The sequence below is a fragment of the Panthera leo genome, chromosome C1 (assembly GCF_018350215.1).
Source record: "Panthera leo isolate Ple1 chromosome C1, P.leo_Ple1_pat1.1, whole genome shotgun sequence".
Taxonomy (NCBI): domain Eukaryota; kingdom Metazoa; phylum Chordata; class Mammalia; order Carnivora; family Felidae; genus Panthera; species Panthera leo.
The window spans coordinates 84,962,101-84,974,650 of record NC_056686.1 but is presented as its reverse complement, the minus strand read 5'-3'; the positions used below and the strand labels follow the sequence as shown (position 1 = coordinate 84,974,650).

The 12,550-nt window shown below is 35.7% G+C and overlaps 1 protein-coding gene across 2 annotated transcripts in view; it reads left to right on the top strand.

Moving 5' to 3' along the window:
- The window catches only part of SASS6 (SAS-6 centriolar assembly protein), a 60,635-nt gene that overhangs the window by 36,232 nt on the left and 11,853 nt on the right, over positions 1 to 12,550 (top strand). For both annotated transcript variants that reach the window (XM_042953032.1, XM_042953033.1), the window contains exon 14: positions 1,227 to 1,355. In XM_042953032.1, the coding sequence (XP_042808966.1) occupies positions 1,227 to 1,355 (129 nt within the window). The remainder of the gene's footprint in view (positions 1 to 1,226; positions 1,356 to 12,550) is intronic.

The following is a 12,550-nucleotide window of genomic DNA, read 5'->3' as shown; positions in this document are numbered from 1 at the left end:
AAGCCACAAAACTACACAAGCTTTCTCCTATCCTGGCTAATGTGATTGGTTGTTGCTTCATTACCAATTATAGTTTTGGCCTTAGTACATTCTTCCTGACTTACAAGGTTTATTTCAGATAGTCACACAGTTATCCTTATTTACAGATAGCATCCAACCCACAACAAAGCCACACTTTATTAAACTCTCCCTTAAACCACCTAACACATAAGTCCAATAAATAAGTCCCTTTAACACCTTCATACTGCCACATCCCTTTTACTAGGTTCCCCACAGTGTGCAGTCTCCATTGTTTGCAAGGAGCAGTAAACCCAGGGTGTAACCTAAAGATACATTTCTGGTAGTTTTTGGTTGGAGAGCACTGGCAGAGGATTTAAAATGTAAATAAATACTTAATTGAAGTTTAAATCTATCCCAATAAATCAGGTAGTACTTAATCAGATAGTACTTGATGTTTAAAGAGAGGAATGGATTTTTGCTAAATAGAAAAAGGTGTAGAAAGAAGTGCCCACTGCTGAATGACAAACTTGAAAAAATTTGACAGGCTTGACCTTCATGACTTTGTAAAAGGTATTTTTTGTCATGTAACCACTGATGTACATAATTGCTTCCTAAGATTTGTGTTTCAGTTGCGCTCTTATAAAAATAAACTATTTTCATAACATTGGTTAATGGTGGTGTCACCATATTGAAAATCACTGACAAAGCCAGTTACTGTGTCAGGTAGTCCATGTAAGAACATGTCTTGGGGTCCGTGGGTGGCTCAGCTGGTTAAGTGTCTGACTTCGACTTAGGTCGTGATCTCACTGTTCGTAAGTTCAAGCCCCATGTCAGGCACTGTGCTGTTTATACTCATTTTCGTGGAAAATTATTTTTATTTTATATCTGATTGGCTTATTGAACTGTGACTCCATCCTTCCAGCATCCCTTTTTTTAGGAATGGAAGGCCTGTAGGGAACCCAGGTGTTCAGAGAGGTTTAGAGAGGCCGCTGTTTGAATTCCGTTTAAAGCCAGATCCAATGGTTGACTTTGTCAAGCTTGTATAGCCACTCTTTAAAAAGCCTTAAGGTATCCCAGCCTCATGCTATGTAATAAAGCAGAGTTTTGGTGTCATGGTAAGATTAGCCTCTAAGATAGTACTCAATTATTATAACAGATGGTGACGCCTCCTGGATTGGCAAATACTAATGTCTCATCCTTAACCTTTTTTATGTTTTTATTTTTAGGTTGATGGTAGACTTACTTACCCAGCCTGTGGGATTGGTTACCCTGTCTCCTCTGCATTTGCATTCCAGAATACCTTTCCTCATCCTATATCTGCCAAAAATAACATCCATCCAGTTTCAGGACCAAAGGTAGACACATTAATACCTTTTTGAGGCAAGGTGTAGCAACTTATTAAATATTTTTAATTTTAAAAATTACCTTAGCCTTTGATCACTTGCTAAATATTGAATATCTAGTTCATTCTTATAGGAAATACTGTCTGCTCTATATGGTATTTCTTGAATCGCTGTAATTTATAAAAAGGTAGACATCAGTATGCTTAAACTTGATTCCTATTCAACCTCTTTCTCCATTTTTATTCATTCTGTGTTTAATCTTTTACAACTCTTAAACTTAACTAGGATTATTGACTTCATACTGTTGATGTATTAACTATGGTGACCTTTTTGGATCCTTTTGCTAGGATTTAAAGGTCTGAAAAGGCAGGATTATAGCATATTCTACAATGTAGTTCTGGCAACATCTTAAATAGCATGGGGCTAACATTTCCTCAAATCTGATTTATTTGCTGAGACTTTTTTCCTACCCGCTTGAGTTCTTCATTGTCATTGTTATTACTAATGTCTTAGGTTTATATATTGTTTTCATATGTAGTATAATTTTATCTTCACAATAATTTCATCCACCAGACCAACCACTGATTCCGTTTCATTACTAACTTTAGGTCAAAAAAATTTTTTTTTCCTAAATCTTGGGGCGCCTGGGTGGCTCAGTCGGTTAAGCATCCGACTTCGGCTCAGGTCATGATCTCGCGGTCTGTGAGTTCGAGCCCCGTGTCGGGCTCTGTGCTAACAGCTCAGAGCCTGGAGTCTGTTTCAGAGTCTGTGTCTCCCACTCTTTGGCCCTCCCCGTTCATGCTCTGTCTCTCTCTGTCTCAAAAATAAATAAACATTAAAAAAAAATTTTTTAAAAATCTTGAAGACAAACTTTAAAAAAAATTTTTTTTTTTTTTAATGTTTATTTATTTTTGACAGAGAGAGACAGAGCATGAGCTGGGGAGGGGCAGAGAGAGAGGGAGACACAGAATCTGAAGCAGGCTCCAGGTTCTGAGCTGTCAGCACAAAGCCAGACACGGGTCTCGAACTCACAGACCGCGAGATCATGACCCGAGCCGAAGTCAGACACTCAACTGACTGAGCCACCCAGGCGCCCCAAGACAAACATTTTTGAAAAGAATATTTTATAAAATAACTGAGGACTTTAAAATTGCTATTATAAACCCTTTCTCAAAAGAAACCTGCGTGGCTTAGTCGATGAAGTGTCTCTTAATCTTGGCTCAGGTTGTGATCTCACTGTTCGTGAAATCAAGCCCTGTGTCAGTCTCTGCACTGACAGTGTGGAGCCTGCTTGGGATTCTCTCCCTCCCTCTCTGCCCCCTGCTTGCCTGTGTGCTCTCTAAAAATAAATAAACTTGGGCGCCTGGGTGGCGCAGCCGGTTAAGCGTCCGACTTCAGCCAGGTCACGATCTCGCGGTCCGTGAGTTCGAGCCCCGCGTCAGGCTCTGGGCTGATGGCTCGGAGCCTGGAGCCTGTTTCCGATTCTGTGTCTCCCTCTCTCTCTGCCCCTCCCCCGTTCATGCTCTGTCTCTCTCTGTCCCAAAAATAAATAAAAAACGTTGAAAAAATAATTAAAAAAAAATAAAAATAAATAAACTTACAAATAAACGCTTTGTTAAATTAGTTTTGGGCTGCTCTAAAAATAAGCTGCCTGTGTTGCTTAGGCATATGCTTTTTTGCCAAAGCCTTATTAACTGTCATCTGGAGCTATTGAGAATTCTCAATGAAATGAGAACTAAACCTGAGTTTTACGCTTAGAATATCATTATGTGAGGAGTATTTAGATGCACTTAGGTGGCTTTTCTTGCATTGCTTGTTAAAGAGCATTAGATGTGTTCAGAGGATTACTATTGTTTTTTTACAATGTTAAGTAACTCTTGTACTGTTCATTAACTTTATTTGTCCATATTTTATTTTTAAATTTTGATTCCAGTATAATAAATATAGAGTGTTATATTAGTTTCAGGTGTATAATGTAGTGAATCAACAATTCTATGTATTACTCAGTGCTCATCAAGATGTACACTTTGGGAATGCAAGCTGGTGCACCCACTCTGGAAAACAGTATGGAGGTTCCTCAAAAAACTAAAAATAGAACTACCCTACGACCCAGCAATAGCACTACTAGGTATTTATCCAAGGGATACAGGTGTGCTGTTTTGAAGGGACACATGCACCCCAATGTTTATAGCAGCACTATCAACAATAGCCAAAGTATGGAAAGAGCCCAAATGTCCATTGACGGATGAATGGATAAAGAAGATGTGGTGTGTTTGTGTGTATACCACAGAATATCACTCGGCAATCAAAAAGAATGAAATCTTGCCATTTGCAACTACATGGATGGAACTGGAGGGTATTATGCTAAGTGAAATTAGTCAGAGAAAGACAAAAATCATACGACTTCAGTCATATGAGGACTTTAAGAGACAAAACAGATGAACATAAGGGAAGGGAAACTAATATAAAAACAGGGAGGGGGACAAAACAGAAGAGAGTCATGAATATGGAGAACAAACTGAGGGTTACTGGAGGGGGTGTGGGAGGGGGGATGGGCTAAATGGGTAAGGGGCATTAAGGAATCTACTCCTGAAATCATTGTTGCACTATATGCTAACTAATTTGGATGTAAATTTAAAAAAATAAAAAATAAAAAAAATAAACAATGAAAACAAAAAAAGACTAGTGAATACTGGAAAGCTTCAAGGGCAAAAATAAATAAATGTATACTTAATCCTCTTCATTAATTTCATCCATCCCTCCTGACCCCCCTCTGGTAACCATCATTTTGTTTTCTGGTTTATCTCTTTTTTTTCCTTTGCTTGTTTTGTTTTTTAAATTCCACATGAGTGAAATCATGGGTATTTGTCTTTCTTTGACATATTTCACATACTATTATATCTTTTAGCTCCATCCATGTTATTTATTGCAAATGGCAAGATTCATTATTTTTTATGGCTGAATAGTATTCCAGTGTGCACGCGCGCGTGTGTTGCATCATCTTGACCCTTTCATCTCTTGATGGACACTTGGGTTACTTCCATAATTTGGCTATTGTGTATAATGCTGCCATAAACATAGGGGTATATATATCTTTTTGAATTAGTATTTTCATATTCATTGGGTAAATACCTGATATTTACTGGATCATATGGCAATTTTCTTTTTAATTTTTTGAGGAACCTCCATACTATTTTCCACAGTGGCTGCACCAGTTTGCGTTCCCAACAGCTGTATATGAGGGTTCCTTTTTCTCCACATCCTTGCCAACACCTGTTTTTCCTTTCTTTTCTTTTCTCTTTTCTTTTTTCTTTTCTTTTCTTTTCTTTTCTTTTCTTTTCTTTTCTTTTCTTTTCTTTCTTTTTAATGGTTTCTTGAATATTACTGTTTCTTCATGAATATCTGCATATTCAAGTGTGGTTGCATCTTGGGATCAAATTTTGTCTTGAGAATTATGATTGAATTGCTTTTTCATTTTTTTCTAACTTTTTTTTTTTAAATTCCAGTTAGTTAACAATGTTATTAGTTTCAGGTGTACACTACAGTAATTTAGCAGTTCCATACATTACCGCGTGCTCATCACAAGTGCACTCTGATCCCCACCACCTATTTAACCCATCTCCCCTTCCCCCTCTCCTCGGGTAGCCATCAGATTGTTCTCTGTAATTAAAAGTCTTGTTTCTTGCTTTGACTCTCATTTTTTCCTTTGCTTGTTTGTTTTGTTCCTAAATTCCACGAGTGAAATCATATGGTATTTGTCTTTCTCTATGATGTATTTCATTTAGCATTACAATCTCTAGTTCCATCCATGTCGTTGCAAAAGGCAAGATTTCACATTTTTATGACTGAATAATATTCCATTTTGTATATGTACTACATCTTTATTCATTTATCAGTTGGTGGACACTTGGACTGCTATAAACATAGGGGTGCATGTATCCCTTTGAATTAGTGTTTTTGTGTTCTTTGGATAAATATCCAGTAGTTTGATTGCAGGATCATAAGGTGGTTCTATTTTTAACCTAAAAAAAAAAAAGTTTTTTATTTTGAGAGAGAAACAGAGTATGTGCGTGCATGAGTGAGGAAGGGGTGGGGTGGGGGGTGGGTAGGGAGAGATAGCATCCCAAGCACCCTCCATGCTGTTAACACAGGGCCCAATACAGGGCTCAAATCCATGCTGTGAGATCAGGACCTGAGCCAAAATCAAGAGTCGGGCACTTAACCAGCTGAGCCACCCAGGCGCAGCTCTATTTGTAACTTTCTGAGGAAACCCCACATTGTTTTCCATATTGCTTCTTTATTTTAAACAGCTTTCCAAGAAAATATATAATGTCCCAAATGAGGACAAGAAATACTACAGACTTTTTCCAGATAGTTGCCTAGTTTGTAGGAGTAATTATGGCTCACAAGATTACCTTTCTTACTGTTCTTCTGGAATTGGAGAAGTCATTATAACCAGGGTGTTCTTAGAAGCAAGACTTCTAGAGTTTCCTATATCATTGATTTTTGTATTCTTTTGATCTTGTATCCTCAACAGTTAAAAAACAAAAGAAAACGATTTTAAAACACTTTGAGCTTGAATCTTTAACACATGAATATTTATTTGTGAATTGTATACTTATACTACTATGCATATTGTATACAGTATAGTTTACTGGTTAAGAAGGTGGAATCTGATGTTAGAATTTAAATCCTGTCTTTGTCAATGTGAATTGGTTCAGCCACCGAAACACAAAAAACAGGCATCTAACTCTTAATGCTTCAGTGTCTCTACTTGTAAAGTAAAGCAGTAATTTTATCTCCTTTACTGGGTTATTGTGAGGGTTAGGTAAGTTAATATATTTGTTTAGAATAGTGCCTGGGACATGATAAGTGATTTATTATTTTATCTATTAAATACTACTAATAGAATACTCAGAAATTAAAGAGTGAAATTGAAAGTATATATAAATCAAATTTATAAGATTTTCTTCTCCTACCTCAATGCATGGTATTATCACCACCTACTTTGAGACCACAGATCTGGTTAGTCTGGTGCTAGCAGATATTGTGATTAAAACATGATCTTTTTAGTTGAAGTAAAAAGAAACCATTTTATTTCATGACATTGAAATTGTGATATATCTGGTGTCTTTAAATGTTACTGTTGGGATTTAGTACATTCAAGTAGATGCTTAACTGTGAGGATGTAAAATAAAATGAGTTAAATTAACATAAATTAGGCAAGAAACAAAATCATGCTGAAGGAAATAGAGAGGAGTGTTTTAAAAGATTGTGGCATGCTGACAAATAGAACATTTGATAATGTCATGGTGTCTTGTTCAGTTGAGTGTCCTGACTCTTGATTTTGGCTCAGGTCATGATCCCAAGGTCATGGGATTGACTCTGTGTCGGGCTCTGTACTGAGCATGGTGCCTGCTTAAGATTCTTTCTTTCTCTTCCTCTGTCCCTCTTCCCTGTTTGCATGTGCCTTCTCATTCCACATATGAGTAGAACGAATGAATAAATAGCTTCCATTTAAAACAAATTTGATAATTTCTTAAGATAGACAAAATAATTTTTGTTTTTGAAGACAGTAGGCAAGGATTCATTCATTCAATAAATATTTATTTAATGAATTTTTACTATGGCCATACATTGTTCTAGTTGCAAGAGACACAGCACTGAGCAAGACAAAGTCCTTGCCCGTATGGTACTTATGTTTTGTGGTGAAAACTCCATTATGATTACTAACTAGAGTATCTTTTAAACAGAGCTGTTATCAAGAAGATGTTTTTGATGTGAAAGAAAATGCTTGTGATGAAATCACTTAAACACTTTCAGAGTGTCTGATTCTGATTCTTGTGTGGGATAAACCTTTAGGGTCAAACATCAGTTTTCATCTTTGAGGCTGTAATGTGAGGATTTTCTGCCATGAGAAAGTAGCTATCTAAGATCAGATGATTGGTTTATCTTCATAATGTTTAGCCCACAATGTGTATTCAGAGACAGATTTTATCTAGAGATAACATTTCTCAGTTAGACTCAATACTTCATTCACCATGTGGTTCTAAATTAATTTTCGCTTATTTTGTGTTAACTATTTTAAAAAATAATATATGAGCATGGGAAGCTTCCAAATGTATAGGAGGATATACTATCTAAATGTCCCTCCCGTGGTCCCCAGTTTTCTCCTCAGAGAAAATCATTGTTTGGAGTTTTTTATGCTATGTTCCAAAAATATTTAAAACATACACAGGATATATGTGTGTACATGTATAAATATGTGTTTGTATACATGAGTGTATATATAATCATAAATAGTACATGCCCACTGTTCTGTGCCTTACTTTTTTTCATTCAGTAGTAGTAGTATGGAATAGGTCCGTTTCTATGTATTAGAATGTTAATTTTTGTTATTTAATGACTTCTTAGTATTCCAGTATATGCAGGTACTATACTTAATTTAACTAGTGCTCTGTTAATGGATGATCAGGTTGTTTTCAATCTAGATATTCATACCGTGCTTCAGCAATTATATTTGAATATGTATCTTTATGGCCTTTTACCAGTAGATTTGTAAGATAAAATCTTATTTACTTATTTTCATTTTTTCTTTCTTTTTAAAAATTTATTTTAATTCTAGTATAGTTAACATGTATAGTTAAGTTAGTTTCAGGTATATAATATAGTAATTCTGTAATTTTATTACTCAGTGCTCATCAAGATAAAGTGTACTCTTAATTTCCTTCACTGATTTCACCTATCCACTCATCCCCTTACCCTCTGGTAACCATCAGTTTGTTTTCTATAGTTAAGAGTCTTTTTTTTTGGTTTGTCTCTTTCCTTTAGTCATTTGTTACTTAACTTCCACATATGAGTAGAATCATATGTTGTTTTTCTCTGACTTACTGAACTTAGCATTATACTGTCTCGTTCTATCCATGTTGCGAATGGCAAGTTTTTTGTTTTTTTTTTTGAGCTGTATTCCATTGTGTATATATATATACACCACATCTTCTTTATGTGAGATAAATTCCTTTTTTTAAAAAAAATTTTTTAACGTTTATTTATTTTTGAGACAGAGAGAGACAGAGCATGAACGGGGGAGGGTCAGAGAGAGGGAGACACAGAATCCGAAACAGGCTCCAGGCTCCGAGCTGTCAGCACAGAGCCCGACACGGGGCTTGAACTCACGGACCGTGAGATCATGACCTGAGCCGAAGTCGGCCGCTCAACCGACTGAGCCACCCAGGCGCCCCAATGTGAGATAAATTCTTAAAAGTAACTGGGTCAAAGATAATTTTGTCTGTCTGGTGATTATGATGAAAATTAGTATTTCCCTCATTATTGAGAAACATCAGCTTTGTATTTATAGTTGGTTTCCTCTTCTATAAAATGTCTATTTCTTTATCCATTTGTTTGCTTGAGATGTGTAGCCCTTAAAAAATGACATCATAAGCATTTTTTATATATATCTTGGTCACTAGTCTGCTGTGGGTTTTATATGTTAACGTACTGTTTTCCATTTTTGCCTTGTCTTTTTATTCTTTATGGTACTTTTTAAAGAAAAATTTAAAACTTTACTAAAGTATAATTTATATACCATAAAATTCTCCCATGGTTAAGTTTACAGTACAGTAATTTTAATTAATTTATAGAGTTGTGAAACCATCATGACAATCCAATATTAGAGCATTTACATGTCCCCAGAAGGTTCCCTAGTGCTTATTTGTAGTTAATCCACACTCTTGCCCCCAGCCCTAGGCAAGTACTGATCTGCTTTCTGTCTATACATTTGCTTCACTACATTTCATATGAATAGAATCATACAATATGAAGCTTTTGTTGTCTGTCCGCTTTCACCATGTTTGAGGTTTATCCAGGTTGTAGTGTGTGTCACTAGTTCTTTTAATTGGTCAATAGTTTATCATTGAATGCATATGCCAACATTTGTTTATCTCTTCCACCATTTGATAGACATTTCAGTCACTTTCAGTTTTGGGCTATTACAAATAAAGCTGCTTGTGATTGTGTATAAGTCTTTGTATTTCTCTAAGGTGAATACCTAGAAATGGAATGGCTGGAGATATATATTTCATTTTTAAGAAACTACCAAACTTTTCCAAAAGTGGTTGAACCATCCATCAGCAGTCTGAGAATTCAAGATATATTATATTCTTGACAACAGCTGGTATGGTGAATTGTTTACTTTTAGCCATTCTAATAGGTATATAGAAATCTCTTATTGTGACTTCTAACATGCATTTTCCCTAATAGCTAATGAAGCTGAGAGCATTTTTTCATGTGCTTATTTGTTATCAGTGTATTTATTTTGGTAAAATATCTATTTAATCTTTTGTCCATTTTTTTTTTAATGTTTATTTATTTTTGAGAGAGAGAGAGCACGAGTAAGGAAGGGGCAGAGAGAGAGGAGACACGGAATCCAAAGCAAGCTCCAGGCTCTGAGCTGTCAACAGAGAGCCCGACGCAGGACTGGAACTCATGAACCACGAGATCATGACCTGAGCCAAAGTTGGATGCTTAGCCAACTTAGCCACCCATCACAAGTGCACTTCTTAATTCCCATCAGCTATTTAGCCTATCCCCTCACCCCCCCTCCCTCTGTAACCATCAATTCTCTATAAATAAGAGTCTCTTAATTTGTCTCTCTCTTATTTCCCCCCTTAAATTCTACATGTGAATGAAATCATATGGTTATTTTTCTTTCTCTAACTTATTTTGCTTAAACTCTCTGGCTCCACCATTTTATTGCAAATGGCAAAATTTCATTCTTTATGGCTGAGTAATATTCCATTGTGTGTATGTATGTATATATATATATATATATATCCCATCTTTTTTATCCATTCATCAATCAGTGGACACTTAGGCTACTTCCGTAACTTGGCTATTGTAAATAATGCTCTAATCAGTATAGGGGTGCATGGAATTATTTTCTTAATTTCCTTTTCTGCTACTTTATTATTAGTGTATAGGAATAACCGATTTCTATATATTTTATATTCTGCAATTTTGTCGAATTCACTTATTCCAATAGTTTTTTTGTAGAGCCTTTAGGGTTTTCTATGTTTGGTATCATGTCATCTGCAAATTGTGACTATTTAACTTATTACTTACCAATTTGGATGCCTTTTATTTTTTCTTGTCTACTGTGGCTAGGACTTCAGTAGTATGTCAAATAAAAGTACCTAGAGTGGATATCCTTGTGCTGTTTTTGATCTTAGGGGAAAAGGTTTCAATTTTTCACTATTCAGTATGATGTTGGCTGTGAGTTTATCATATATGGCCTTTATTATGTTGAGGTGTTTTCTCTAAACCCACTTTGTTGAAAATTTTTATCATGAATGGATATTGACTTTGTCAAATGATTTTTATTTAGTGATTGAGATGATATTTTTATTCTTATTTTTGTTAAAGTGGTGTTTCACGTGTTGATTGTTTTGCAGATATTGAACCATCCCTTGCATCCCAGGAATAAATCCCACTCGATCATGGTCAATGATCCTTTTAATAATGTTGTATGTGGTTTGCTAATATTTTGTTGAGGACTTTTATATCCATGTTCTTCAGGGATATGGCTTATAGTTTTCCTTTTTTGTAGTGTCTTTGTCTGGTTTTGATATGAGGGTAATGCTGGTCTTATAGAATGTATGTTTTGAGGCTTTCTTTCCTGTTCCTTTTTTTCGGAATAGACTGAAGAGAAAATAGGTATTAATTCTTCTTTAAATGTCAGGTAGAATTCACCTCTGAATCCATCTGGTTTTGGATTTTAATTTGTTGGATATTTTTTGGTTGCTGTTATTTTTTTTTTACTGGAAATTTGTTCAAATTTTCTGTTTCTTCCTAATTCAGTTTTGGAAGATTGTGTATATTAGGGATCTGTCCTTGTCTTCTAGGTTGAATTTGTTGGTGTATAATTTTTCATTTTAGTTTCTTACAATCGATTGTATTTCTATGGTGTCAGTTGCTACTTCTTTCACTTCTGATTTTATTTATTTGGTTCCTCTTTTGTTCTTGATGAGTCTAGTTAAAAGTTTGTCAATTTTGTTGATCTTTTCAAAGAACCAGCTGATTTCATTGATCTGTTCCAGTGTTTTTTTAGTCTCTGTTTCATTTATTTATTTGTGGTCTGATCTTTTATTTTTTTACTTGTACTGGCTTTGGCTTTGTTCTTTTTCTAGTTCCTTTACATGTAAAAGTTAGATAGATTGAGATTTTTTTCTTGTCTTTTGAGGTAAGCCTTTATCACTATAAATTTTCCTCTTTAGAATTGCTTTAGCTGCATCCTGTAGATTTTGGACTGGTGTGTTTTCATTTTATTTTACTTAGTGTATTTTTCTATTTCCTCTTTGATTTCTTCATTTACCCAGTGGGTATTTAGTAGTGTGTTGTTTAGCCTGCATGTGTTTGTACTTCTTCCAATTTTTTTCTTGTAATTTCTTTCATGATGATTGTCAGAAACGATAGTTGATAGGAGTTCAATCTTCTAAAAATTTTTTTTTTAACGTTTTATTTATTTTTGAGACAGAGAGAGACAGAGCATGAACGGGGGAGGGGCAGAGAGAGAGGGAGACACAGAATCGGAAGCAGGCTCCAGGCTCTGAGCCATCAGCCCAGAGCCCGACGCAGGGCTCGAACTCACGGACCGTGAGATCGTGACCTGAGCTGAAGTCGGACGCTTAACCGACTGAGCCACCCAGGCGCCCCAAATCTTAACATTTATTGAGACTTGTTTTGTAGCCTAAGAGATGATATGTCCTGGAGAATGTTCCACGTGTTTTGAAAAAAAATGTGTATTCTATTGGTTTGGGGTAGAATGTTCTGTATATATTTGTAAAGTTTATCTGGTCTAATATGTCAGGGTGCCTGGGTGGCTCAGTTGGTTGGGCATCCGACTGTTGATTTTTGGCTCAGGTCATAATCCTAGGGTTATGGGATCAAGCCCCATGTCAGGCTCTGTGCTTAACCTGGAGCCTACTTGGGATTCTCCCTCTCTCCTCCACTATTTCCTCTCCTCGCCCATATCCGTTCCTCGAGGTCTTTCTGTCTCTCACAAATAAAGATAAAAAATAAAATAAAAAAATTTTTAATATGTCATATAAAGATCCTGTTTCCTAATTGATTTTTTGCCTGGATACAGTATCCATTGATGTAAGTGGGCGTTAAAGTCCCCTACTATTATTGTATTATTGTTAATTTCTCCC